The 13,896-nt window shown below is 42.1% G+C and overlaps 1 protein-coding gene across 1 annotated transcript in view; it reads right to left on the bottom strand.

The window, feature by feature from the left end:
* Positions 1–10,767: 10,767 nt before the first annotated feature.
* The window catches only part of ehd4 (EH-domain containing 4), a 61,939-nt gene continuing 58,810 nt past the window's right edge, over positions 10,768–13,896 (bottom strand). Inside the window, exon 6 of the mRNA XM_039741355.1 lies at positions 10,768–12,690. Coding sequence (XP_039597289.1) covers positions 12,148–12,690 — 543 coding nt within the window. The 3' untranslated portion in view covers positions 10,768–12,147. The remainder of the gene's footprint in view (positions 12,691–13,896) is intronic.

Genomic DNA, 13,896 nt, shown 5'->3' with positions numbered 1-13,896 from the left:
AGACAGGGTAAGTGTCCCCTCTTCCAGCAGCCACCCAAGTTTTTCCCAGATGGTCTCCCATCCAAGTACTGGCCGAGCCCAAACATGCTGATCTTCAGGTGGGTGACCTGTTCTAATGTGCAGGTGGTATGGCTGCAGATAAAAGCAGAGCAGCACACCTTTTTTGTTTCAGTTTTTATATTTTTGCCGTGCTGTTTAAGCCATGTGTGTCTGGGTCCTGCACAGGGTGGGTAGCATCACTCACAATCCACGCTTGTGTGGATGGAGTCCATGTGTGTGAGATAAGACAAACCAAATAACAACCTTGCCGCGCTCCACTCGTCCTACAATGATATAGAAGGTGAGGCATGCACACCAGTGGGGGGCAAGTTAGGCCCACCGCATGGGCGTATTAGTAGGACTGGACGGTGGGCACGGCTCCAGCAGATGCGTCATGTTTTAAGGATCAGCTCTATGTGGCAGGGATGACATCAGTGAGTTCAGATAAAGCCCATTCCTTCATTTTCACGCTCTTCGCTGGCCAATTACACCCAAGAATTTACAAGCAGAGTTTGAACTGCATGAGCCGATGGCAAGCAGCCGACTGCCAACGGCCCTCTGACTTGCAGACTTTGGTGTCACGAGTGAGAGACATGTGGTGGCCCGGACCACTCGAGCAGGGGAACAGATTTTTGTTTAGAGGCCCAATTCTCGTTCAGTTCTGCCATTACCCTCATAAGCAGCCGTCAGGGAAGCATTCTTGGGCACGGCTGCTGTGTTAGAGGCCATTTGTGCATAAAATGAAAAAAATCAACAGAAATCTCAAGTGTGGTGCCCTTTTCTTAAATATCCCCTTTTAAAGTTTGGCTTGGTGGGCTGTCCGAGTAAATCTGATGTCTGAACATTTTTAAAAAGTGTACTGGAATTAGGTGGTGGGGTGATAAGAAGTGGACTGAGAAGAGCATTGCACAAAAATACACGAGGCAGCCTGGTGGTGCAGTGGTTAGCTCAGCTATCTTTCACATTCTGTGTGAGGCTTCAATGTGCTCCTCGTGTCTGCTTGTGTTCTCCTTCCACATCCCCCCACAAAAAAACATGTAGGGTGAGGTAAATTACCCATTCTGGGCTGGCACTCCATCCAGGCCTGGTTCCTGCTTTGCACCCAGTGCTGTCAGGATAGGCTGTAGCCCACCGTGACCCTCAGTTGAATTAAGTGTGCCATGTTCCAAGCTCTTTACGATCACCCAACTATTTCTGAAGAGACCCTGACGTGGGCTGGCTTCCCATCTAAAGTGTGCTCCTACCGTACACCCACCATTGCAGCTAAAAGACGCCGGACCACGTCATACGAACAAACCATTTAATAGCACAGTGGGGCTAAGACCACCCTTCTGTCACAGCTTGTGTCACAATTTTAAACAAGTACTTTTTTTTTTTTCCTTTAAAAGCTCCACTGTTCTTCTTTCCTGATTGAAGGTTTTGATGACGGCCCACCAAACACCTTTAGTGCATATATCCCGGCTTATCCACCCATTCAGAATGGTGACCCCCCCATCAGCGGTATGAAGTTCAATGCACATTCCCACTTGAAGATACTCCTGATGAGCTGCCATGAAAGACACACAAATCAAACAAAACCCACCTAAATCAGGGGCAAAAGACAAACACCCCCGGAGCTCCTCACACTTTGTGAGAAGAAGTGAAGCCCCCAGCCTATGTAATCACAACCAAAAAAAGGCTCCATAAAAAGTGCAAGCCTACCTTGTGCCGACAGGAGCAGGCGCACTTGACGCACTCAGAGCTTCTCCTCCTCGCTGTGCGACTTTCCCTTCGAGACGCGTTCAGAGTTCAAGTGGAGCGGCCTTTAAGAGCAGTCCCACCCCCACCTAACGGCCCTCGACTAAAGGTTGAAGCAGAGACTGCAGCAGCAGGGCAGCCGACTCGACAGCAACAGTCGCTCATAAACATCAGTCTGGTTTATATAGCGCCTTGTAAGATGGAAACGCTCGTCAAATCAATGAAAACGCAAGATGACGACAAAGAAGCAAACAGGGTGCCTGATTTGAGCCAACCAGCATAAAAAAACATGCCTCCTACCACTGGTTCACTAAGGAACTGTGAAAGCTCCAGCCCTGGACCCCCAGGATCCCACTTCTGTGACATGCAAAATAAGCAGAGTTTGTGCCGGCGAGGTCATCGTCACACTTCCAATGGCCGTTTCTCATTTTCACCATTAGTCTCGTAACCTGGGAGGGTCTAGTAGGGTCTCATTGGACAGTTAGGTTGGGTTAGGTAGACTTTATTATCCCGGAGGGAACGTTTGTTTTCAGCGTGAAAGTACAAAACGAGAAGATACAACAGTTGGCAACCAGTGTTACCGCATTAACACACACTGAAGATGAGTACAAAGAAGAAGAATCTGAAGTACACAAAACCATAAATCAGAATCAAACATTTAGCAGCACCCCTACTAGTCACAGAATTCAAAATGCTTAAAGCTCTGAGAATTAAAGACTTCTTAACGCTGTGGCTCTTTACCTTTGGAAACCTGAAGGTGCACTCTGAAGGCACCAGCTGGAATTCACAGCAAAGAGGATGGCGGCTGTCTGGCAGGACTGAGTGGGCTTGCCTTCTTTCTAAGGTGTTTGCAATACAATACAATTTATTTTTGGATAGCCCAAAAACACACAAGAAGTGCCGCAATGGGCTTTAACAGGCCCTGCCTCTTGACAGCCCCCCAGCCTTGACTCTCTAAGAAGACAAGGAAGAACTCCTTGTAAAGAAAAAAAAAATGGAAGAAACCTTGGGAAAGGCAGTTCAAAGAGAGACCAATTTCCAGATAGGTTGGGTGTGCAGTGGGTGTCAAAAAAAGGGGGTTAATACAAAACACAGAACAGAACTCAAGTAATCCTCAATATAATATAACAGTGCAATAGAAATATTACAAGTACAGAGCGGAATGTGAGTGATGGCGGTCCGCTGTGAGCCAATCATTTGATTGCTAGTTTTTATAATGTTGTTAAGATGGGTTATTTAGGGGTCCCCAACTCCGATCCTGGAGAGCCACAGTGGTTACAGGTTTTCACTCTAACCATTTACTTAATTAGTGACTAGTCTCTGCTACTAATTAACTTTATTTAATTTATTTGCTATTTAAGGCTCAGACCCTTTAAATCAGGACTGAACAGTGTCAATCCTGGAGGGCTGTAGTGGCTTCAGATTTTTCTTCCAACCTAATTGTTTCATGAGAAATCATTCATTGCTGATGAAGAACTTATCGCTCAAGTGACATTTTTCTGCTTCATTTTAGTTGTCTTGCTTGTTAAGATTTTGAACCCTTAATTGCTTATGCTAGTTGTAAACAGCCGTATTCATTGTTTTAACTGCTCCTTTTTAGCAATAAGATGCAAATGACACAGGAACCAGCAGTTCTACGTCTAGCTTGTCTCCACTTCCACCCATGTGTACTTATCATTCACTATTTGGTTTAATTCAGTACTCGGAAGGGAACTGAAGAGAAAGTGAAGAACTGAAAATTATTCATCCACTTTAAATCACTTGTACCATTAGAAAGGACAAACAATCTACAATTTAAGAATGAAATGACATGGTAGAGTTAAAACATTAGCGAGCCGTGAAATTAAATAAGATCTGCTATTAGTGATGACTGGCTTCTAATTAAAAGCTGGGTTGGAACAAAAACCTGCAGCCACTGCGGCCCTCCATGGTCGGAGCTGACCACCCCAGCTTATATTCTTACTGCTGAGGTGGCCAAACCAACAGTAACAACGGATTCAATGAAGGACTTGTAAAACAGAGTCATTATAGTTTTGTCCACATTAAAATAATTGAGCTTTCTAAGAAAGTAAAGTCATGACTGCCCCTTTATCATAGGATTTGCTCTGCGTTAAGATCAAAGTTTACTTGGTGGTCAGCGATTGTCCCCAGATATTTGTATTGCTCCACCATCTCCATTTTAATTAAAGTAGAGACAGTGGATGGTGGGGGACACTTGAAATCCAACCACCATATCTTTTGTCTTAGAAATATTCGATAATAAATAGGAGCGGTCACACCATTGTACAATCTCATCAACAACAGCTGTCCTCATGATATTCTACAAGACCCACAATGACCTAGTGGTCTGCAGATTTCAGGACATGTCTACCAGGGTTGGATATGAACACCAGTCCTGCAGCGCAACATTCCCACCCACCCATCCCATTTCTGCTTATTCCCATATACTGTACAAAGATAAGTGAAAAATGGAGATCATCCTAGAAGAACAGGTCTAAGACAAGCCCCAAAAGTGAATGGGCAATCAATCCAGCACACAAAAGGGTCCAGGCATGCATTTTCTGGTAGTGCCTCTTCCGTTCAAAGGTCAAAGGCTATCTTGACGTGGCCCAGTCACAATGGCCACAGTTATACCATTCCACTCTTTTATAGACGGTTCCATATGAACTAACCGTCCTTCTGAATGATTGTGGGGAGCTGAAGCATGGAAGGACCATCAAACCTTCATACTGCAACGTCCATTAATAAACGCATCAGGCCTTGATATCGTAACAGCATGGACTAAACAGTAATATAAGCACCTGAAACGTTAAAGTTTTAAAATGTAGAGTAGGGTGGAAAGGTCTTTGACACTGGAGACAGTCCTCAAAATTGGTTTGTGTTCAAAGGTTGTTTTGGGCCTCCTGGATTAGTGAATTAACAGAAAAAAATGGAAGAAATACAAGAAGATATTCAAGTGTCCTTCAAGAAAGGACCTAAAATAGTAATGGACCCCTCTCCATTTAAAAAATATGGGGGATCTTTCTAGGCACAGAGGCCAGTGCTTGATTAAGGGGCCAATGAGCAATGACATCATGAGTAGTTTGAACCAACGGGATGAACTGGAGCAGAAACAGCAGTGAAGAGAGAATAAAACTGGGCAAGGGACAACCATACTGAAAAGGTGAAGTTGTGATACACCATAGCAAGAAAGAGCTTAGCGACAAGACCCAAGGTGCTCATTCTGCAACATCAGGGGCTCACCCAAGCAGAGGTTTCCCAGCAGACAGGGGTTGCTAGATGTGCTCTTCTGAAGCAGCACAAACAAACTGGGCAGTCTGTGGGCCCAAAACGCACTGGTCAGCTGCAGAAACTGAGCACAGCAGATGACAAATCCATCAAACTTACTTTCCTTTGCAATATGAAGAAGATGCCCAGTGTTGCGGTCAGCTCAGAATGGGCAGAAACTACTGAAACCCATGTACAGTGCCGAGGAGTCTCATCAGAAGTGATATCTTCATGGAAGACCCACAACCAAAAAGCCATTCCTCTGAGGTGGAAATAAAGCCGAACGAGTGCCCTACTGGGGTGCAGAGAAGTGAGAGGACCGCGGAGTCAAAATGTGATAACGGAAGGCGGGTCGTCCACTGAAGGGCTGACAAACACTACAAGGATGGCTGACCAAAAGTGATTGAACCACCACTGCTGAGTCTTCTCCATCATACAGTACCATCAGGGAGCTGTCTGCTGAACTCCAAGCAGTGCTCTGTGGCCTGAATCCTGGTCCAAATGAGAGACGACAACCTGAAAAATATGTTTAAAATGACACCAAAGATACAACAGCAACAGTTTGATCTTTACAAGTTCTAATAGCTTAAAGAAACTGTAATATGAAAACTTGGCATTTTAACAAACGATTAACCTTAGCGTGCCTAGTAAAGAAGTCTTTAAGGAGTTTATGTCCTGAAAATGCTGTCTCACACACACACTCTCTGTAACCCACCTATGCACTTCAATGCTGAAGATACTGGAGCCCACCATGAGTGCATCAGGCCAAAGGCAGGAACCAACCCTGAATGGGACACTAATGGGGTGCAGTCATTCTGGAGCGGCCAAATCAACACACACACACACACACACACACACACACAGAGCATTAGACAGTGACCTGGAGAAACACCCAGAGAAGCTGGAGGAAGACGCAAACTTCATAAAGGCAGCAAGTGGCCCGGACTTTGAACCTGTGAGACAGCGGCTCTAAACGGCAAGTCACAGATGCTGTCACGTGTGCATTGTGTTTGAAATTTACAATGTTATTATTTGTCAGGGGACTGGAAATCATCAGAAAGGAAATTATTACAGAAAATAAATAATTGTGTTCTACATTGGATGAACTACACTCGATATCCAATGAGAGTTGCTTGCTCACCTAAATAAGGACATCTCATTAATTTCCCAAAGATGACAGCTTTGGTATTTTATTTTATCTAACATACACACTTTAAAGTTTGTTTCTAATTGTAAACAGCAACTAAAAACAACAATGCAGTGCCTGAGTTAAGAGACATCTCTGTGTCCGGCCTTAACTTTCACTTGTCAGTTCAAAGCCAGCTCAGCCATTCTCAGTCGTAACCTGAAACGGCCTTCGCAGCCCGAACCACCGACACCTCATAGCCTTCCCTCTGTGCAAGTCCTTGGCTTTGATACGGCTGGTTCTTTAACTTTACTGAAATTATATGAAAGATAAGAGCTTGTTTCATAATCAATTTGTGGAGCACATTAAGTGGAAATTTCAGTGAGTGCAGTCACAAAGATTTTTAAATGCCACTTAATGTGCTAAGAGCCACTTGGCTTGGACACAACGTTAGTCACCTTTGAAACGGATTTACAAATCCCATACAACTAATATTCTACGAGTGTACACAGGTGATAGTTTAGATAGTGCTAACTGTACTGATGCAGGCACAAGTGAAAGTCCACCAGAGGCAGGCCAGTGCCCACATTGAATCGGCTAAACAGACCTCTGGAGGGTCCTGATGGCAGTGTGAGAAGAGGGGTTACCAGATCCGCCAGGTTTTATTCCTTTTACTTGCACCACTTAGTGTAAAAGCTCATCCAGTTTGTTTGTTTTTTTTTTTAACTTTTCACTTAGCAAGTGAAGATTTCTATTATAAATTTGCAATGGTGATGGACAGGTTGACAGACGAGATTAGACAGGAGTCCCCATGGACTATGATGTTTGCTGATGACATTGTGATCTGTAGCGATAGTAGGGATTTTATTTTATTTTTTTCTCCAGCCGTCTGGAGTTTTTTTTGTTTTTTCTGTCCCCCCTGGCCATTGAACCTTACTCTTATTCGATGTTAATGTTGATTTATTTTGTTTTATAATTGTGTCTTTCATTTTTCTATTCTTTAATATGTAAAGCACTTTGAGCTACTGTTTGTATGAAAATGTGCTATATAAATAAATGTTGTTGTTGTTGTAGGGAGCAGGTTGAGGAAACCCTGGAGAGGTGCAGATATGCTCTAGAGAGGAGAGGAATGAAGGTCAGTAGGAACAAGATAGAATAAATGTGTGTAAATGAGAGGGAGGTCAGTGGAATGGTGAGGATGCAGGGAGGAGAGTTGGCGAAGGTGGATGAGTTTAAATACTTGGGATCAACAGTACAGAGTAATGGGTAGCGCGGAAGGGAGGTGAAGAAGAGAGTGCAGACAGGGTGGTGAAGATTGTCAGGAGTGATTTGTGACAGACGGGTGAAAGGGAAGGTCTACAGGACGGTAGTGAGACCAGCTATGTCATATGGGTTTGAGATGGTGGCACTGACCAGGAAACGGGAGACAGCTTAAGGCAGCAGGGTTAAAGATGCTAAGATTTGCATTGGGTGTGACAAGGATGGACATGATTAGAAATGAGGACATTAGAGGGTCAGTTCAAGTTGGACAGTTGAGAGACAAAGTCAGAGAGGCGAGATTGCATTGGTTTGGACATGTGCAGAGGAGAGATGCTGGGTATACTGGAAGAAGGATGCTAAGGATAGAACTGCCATGGAAGAGGAAAAGAGGAAGGCCTAAGAGAAGGTTTATGGTTGTGGTGAGAGAGGACATGCAGGTGAGGAGTGTAACAGAACAAGATGCAGAGGACAGAAAGATATGGAAGCGGATCATCTTCTAATGGAAGCAGCCGAAAGAAGAAGAAGATAAATGAATACTTTGAGTTTCACAGACAATGAGGCGTGTAGCCAAAATGCACTGCTGGGATCACAAAGTCTGATTGTTTCAAATATGGACATTTGAGACATAACTTGCTACAACAAAATCACAAGATAGGATATTTCAACGGGCGGACTTAATATTGAAATGAAAGCAGGTTAATTGGTGAGAGGCAGCTCCTATCTTAAAGCTGAAGATGAATTTTGCCCGGCATATGCACAAGACTGCAGCTACTCCGAGATGGGAGGACTTGCAGCCAGAGTGGACACAAATGCTACTCACAACAGCATGTACAGTAGTTTGTTAAAAATGGGTCATTACACATCCAAATTGCTTTGAATTTGTCTCAGCTGATGTTACAGAACGGCCTTTGAGAAAAAAGCACAATGTACAAAATATTAAAATACAAATATACTGTATATAAAATATATAAATTAAAATAAATGGTAGTTGGTAGAGGAAAAAGGCAAAAAAAAGACAATAAGAAGTCTTTACAAACTCAAGTCCAAAATAGAAACTGAGGTACAGTACAACGACAAAAGATAGCTGGTATATAGTTGACTGACAGAAAGAGACAGGATTGGAAGTGGAAATGTCATAGCGAGGCAAGTTCTGAGAAACTGGAGGAGGAAGTGATGTTTTTATGAGGTGGGCCTGCAGAGGGAAAGAGGAGAAAGTGTCAAGAATACAGCGCCAACCCCCTGTAAACTGTCTCTCGTTATGTGGATGGTTACCTACCAAGTAACACTTGTCCTTGGTTGGCCAGTCAGCAAACATCCACTTTGTCCTCTCAGTTGCGAGAAGATCATTAATTCTTTCGTACATACTCATATACTGTATACATATATACACGTACATGTCTGTCCAGAAAGTACCCACCCAAGTAATAAGAAAAACAGAAGATACAAAAAAAAACCCCATCATTGTACATAGGACAATGACACCTCATTCCTCTTCAAAGTAGGCACCTTGGGACCTCGCATAGTTCTCCTAGCTTCTGTTCCACTGTTCAAACCACTCTGCAAAATCCTTTGTTGGAATCACCTTCACCTGCCTTGTCATATTTTCATGAATCTCATTGACAGTCTGAAATCTTTTCCCTTTCAAAAGGTGATTTTAGTTTTGGGAAAAGCGAGAAGTTACATCACAGGGCACCAAATTTGGGCTGTAGGAGGCTCAGTCACCTGGGTGATTTGACGTTTTGCCAAAGAACTGCACAAAACATGCTGCATAGGCAGGCTCGTCGTTGTGATGAAGCTGCCAATTTACCAGTTGTCCATAGCTGTGGCCGTATTTGTTGTATTGCATCACTCAACCAACAAAGAACATTGAGGTAATAAAGTACTCATTATTAATTGTTTGGCCTAGAGGAGCGTACTCATGAAGGACAACACCTACCCAATCAAAAAACACAGTTAACATGGTCTTGATCTTGCTGCAACTTCTTCGGGTTTGTAGAACCAGACAGCTTCCATCAAGACGACTGGGACTTTGTTTTCCAGATCATAGCTGTAGACCCATGATTCATCTTTGATTATGACCTTCATGAGGAAATCTGGTTCATTGATAGCAGTCTGAAGCAAGTCATTAGCAATTGCAGCATGATGTTCCTTATGTTCTGGTAACAGAAGCCGTGAATCGAATTTTGCCACAACACGTTTCATGCCAAGATACCGCGTCAGAATCTTGGACACAGCAGTTTTTGGAATCCTCAGATCATCTTCTAGTTCTCGCACTGTCAGTGGCTGATCTTTGTTGATTGAAGCCCATACACGTTCAACATTTTCAGGTGTTCTAATTGTCGTAGGCCTTCCAGAACATGGGTCACTTTCAACAGATTCTTGGCCATCTTTGAAGTGTTTGTGCCTCACTTATTTGCGCTGCACTCATTGCATCGTCCACGAAAGCCTTCTGAATCATCGGAATAGTTTCCACGGATGAATGTTCAAGTTTAACGCAAAATTTGATGCAGATTCTTTGCTCTGCTCGCTCAGTAATTTTGAATGCCACAGCCACACAGTAAACATGTTCACTCAATGGTGTCTAGTGGCCCCACGGACTAGTCCAGCAAAGTCGTCATTGTTCATGCCGAGTTACATCCATGACGTGCAAACCATTCTCATTATATTAGTAATGACTGGACTTTTTCCGGACAGACCTTGTGTTATGTGTGTGTATATATATATATATATATATATATATATATTATATATACACACATACATACATATATATACGTAAATAAAACATTTATGGGTACCTTGAGCGCCTTTTAGGATCCCCGCTGCCTAACCCAGAATATGAATTTCATTAGTTAATGCTGTCAACTGAAGAACTACTGGGTAACTCTCTTATGAGCAGGCGAGTGAATCCCAATAAGTTCCTGGAACACCTAAACTAGGAATTTCTAGAGTCACATGTTTGTTAAAAGTTTTGAAACCAAAGAGTAAACCACTGCTCATGGCTGCTCAATGAGCACCCAGTGGTAAGAGGACAGTTCAATGTGGAATAGTGATGGAGTTAATAGGACCATAAGTGTGTCCCCCCTTTCTTTACTTACTTATTACCACCAACTTAAAAAGAACATGCAGCTCATGCACAGCAGTGTATTGCTTAACATCTTTTTTATATGCCTTGTTGAAACCAAGAGCCATATCATGAAAATAGCTGTTTGAACCCACAAATTAAATTTATTTTGAACGGTTTACAAAAGCTTGTGTGTGTACCAACCGGTTGTGATGAAGATAATAAAATCTAGAAGCCATAATATTTTAATTTCATAAAGGGGAAGGAACCCAACAGCAGTAAATATAGCATTTTATTCCAAGAGTTAATTTCGGCAACATTTAAAAAAAATTAAAATAAAGAATATTTTTTAATTAATTTTCCACTGTTAAAATATACATTTTTGTACATTACCAATTTATTTTTAAACAAAGCAATTCAAATTTATGTGGTCCTTCTTCAGGAGCCTGCAGGAGGGTTTTTAGAGAGCTGTAGAGAGAAGCCAAGAATAGCAGAGTCAGGACTGAAGTATGTAGAGTACAATCAAAACAAAGGAAAGCAAGAGAAAGGAAAAACACAAAAAAAGGGAAAAGAGCAGAAAGAACAACAACTAAAAGAAGGCGGGAAAAGCAGGCTTCCCTGATCCATATTTACAGTATATAACATTTGAACAAAATGCAAAGGGAATGTTAAATGTGGTCAGAATGAAGTGGTGAAAAAGATTAAACCTGAAAGAAAAAGAAAAAAAATCATCAAAAAGTTAAAGTGACAAAGTTTAAATAAATGATTTTGAGAGTTTCTAATATATGCAGAATTAGTGTACTCTTGTAAATATATAGTAGAAAGAAATAAAACAGGTGAAATAAAAAAGGCTCACAATAAAAAGGAAGAAGAAATCCATGAGTTTGGTCAACCAGCCTTAGTTGCATTGCCTCTCTAAGAGAGAAAAGTGTAACAAAGAAAATAGTGAAAAAGACACAGAAACACTGAACACATGACCAGTGTTCATAAATCAAAGATGTCTCAAGGCTCACAGAGAGGGGATGGTGATGATGTGGCACTTCAGTTCCCCACCCAAAGGTTCACACAGGAGTCAGGGTAGATCAAAGAGGTACAATAAACAGAAACAGTGCTTAGCCGGCCACATTCAGCAGATCTCCTTATTAAGCTAGCCTGATCCTGTCAAAGGTCCTAATAAACTGGATAAAACTTGGAATGAGAAATGGTCCTGTTAAAGCAATCTTCCTAAATCCACCCAACAAATTGAGGGAGAGAAGAATATAGAGAGATATAAGGCACTGCAAACAATGTGCGAAAAAAAAATGCAGTCAATTAGAAGACTTCTGCAGCCACTTCAAGGTCTTTCCAGCTTTAGGCTGTGCTGTCACTGCACACTGCCATGTCACATCAGGCCCAGTAATAGGATTTGTGGTACAGAGTATGCAGACAGCCTCAGCTAAAGTGAATAAACTAAGAAACAGAAAGTCAGTCATCTTTGTCAGGTATTTGGTGACGTACGTTCATTAAAAAGGAAAATGATTTACAGACTGGCTTATTTTAGCCAAGGTCTCAATATCCTGGGCATTAGTCATAAAAATCCAGGAACCTGAACCAGCCTGCAGGCTCAAACTCACATCAGAATGCTATTGAACTTATTTCACATGCTCAATCAGTATTAACCCTGAAGTGGAGATGCTCTGTTGTGCCGGTGGGAGGGGGGCACCAGGTGTGGGGGAAGTTCACTGGGCAGCTCATAGCCCTCCAGCTTGATTCTAATAAGATGCTGTGCCAGCGCAAACTCTTCATCGTCTAGCATGCCATCACAATCACAGTCTGCTAGCTTCCAGATCTTCCCAAGCACTGTGTTGGGCAACTTAGAATTGAGCATCTCCTTCTTGGCATTCGCTCCTGTGATCCGGCCATTCATAGGGGACAGGCTGTAGAAGACCTCATCATATTTGGGCTTGTCCCGAGCCACGATCCACTCTTCGTTGTCGACCCCCTCACCAGCTCCCTCACCATAACCATGGCCAAAGGGACTGTCATTAACCCCGTCAAAAGCCCCACCCTGGACTGACTGTGAGGGCATGTTACTCTCCTCCTTGCGGATCTGCATCATGAGACCAGCAATATTCTCAGCGAGCATCTTGTCCACTGAATCAATCAGTTTAGATTTCATGGAAGGGAATTTGCTGAAATCGTAGTGCTGTAACTGCTCCTGCAAGAGCAAAGAAAAAAACAAAAAAAGATTAGAGTTAAGAAACTTCTCTCTGGCCTCCAGACATCACTACCGATTTAACAAGGAAATCTCTCTCCCTCTTCTGGTCTCAGTTAGAAATATTTTTCTTTCTTAAAAAAAAAAAAAAATGCTAGAGCAGGATGATGTTAATACCTCGACTAGCACCACCACAGTAGTTACTGTTTATCTCAGCCAGATCAGCGAAAAGATTAAAATAACAAAACGTGCCAGTCTGCATTAGAAAAATGATTTCCAGTATTACAAAAGATTGCTTCACATTTAACATGGAACACTTGTTTTTTTATTATACAGTGGATGATACCAAACTTTGATGTCATATCTTAAAATCTAAATAAAAACACACAGCCCACCCCTGGTCACGTTACTCACTCACATTGCAGCACTGCTCTAAGAGGAGAGGATCAGAATCCATGTCAACATGCTGGAGCCATTTGTTAAATTACCAGGTCAGTCAGAGTGCTTTGCTACAATCTGTTACTCTTAGGTGTTTTTCAGTGTGGAATTGTGATGTGTTTTGAGTAATCTGTGTATAGCTAGGGTGCCAATTTTAATTTTTAAAATATTTTCTAACACCACTGTGGCTGTGTGTATATACTGTAGATTCCGGAATATAAGGCGAGAATTTCGCCCTAGATTTTTGGCTTGGAGTTTGGGGGTCGGCTTATACAACGAGTATCATTCCAGATTCAAGATTTCCAGCGCAATGTCGGTTTTGCCGATGAATACGGAAGTAATTAATGATGAAACCACAGCACCATCTTTCAGATGAAGTAGTAACTTTGCATGCCGTTACTTTAAATTAAATAATTTATTCAAAAAAGTGTTTTAGTTGTTGATTTTATTAATAAAATTTATAATAAATTATCAGGAAGTTTAAAATAAAATTTTTTGTTTTGATTTACAACCAACATCTTTGTGTTACGACCCAAATGCGGTCAAGTGTATCCGCTTGTGCGATTATAAACAAACAACCGAGAGCATTAGTAAGCGTCAGTCGGAGCCCAGATACATGTGTTTGTGGATGTAATTTCGGTCATTGCAGTGATTTACCTATATATAGAAATTCACTAAGACCATGCAAGCAAGACACACAATTGCTAAGGAAGGAAGAGAAGGTAAAGAAAGCGATCACAATCGAAACGAAGATGGAAATTGTGTGGAAAT

This window comes from Polypterus senegalus, chromosome 18 (genome assembly GCF_016835505.1).
Source record: "Polypterus senegalus isolate Bchr_013 chromosome 18, ASM1683550v1, whole genome shotgun sequence".
NCBI classification, from domain to species: domain Eukaryota; kingdom Metazoa; phylum Chordata; class Cladistia; order Polypteriformes; family Polypteridae; genus Polypterus; species Polypterus senegalus.
The sequence above is the reverse complement of the archived record's forward strand: the minus strand, read 5'-3'. Positions and strand labels throughout refer to the sequence as shown.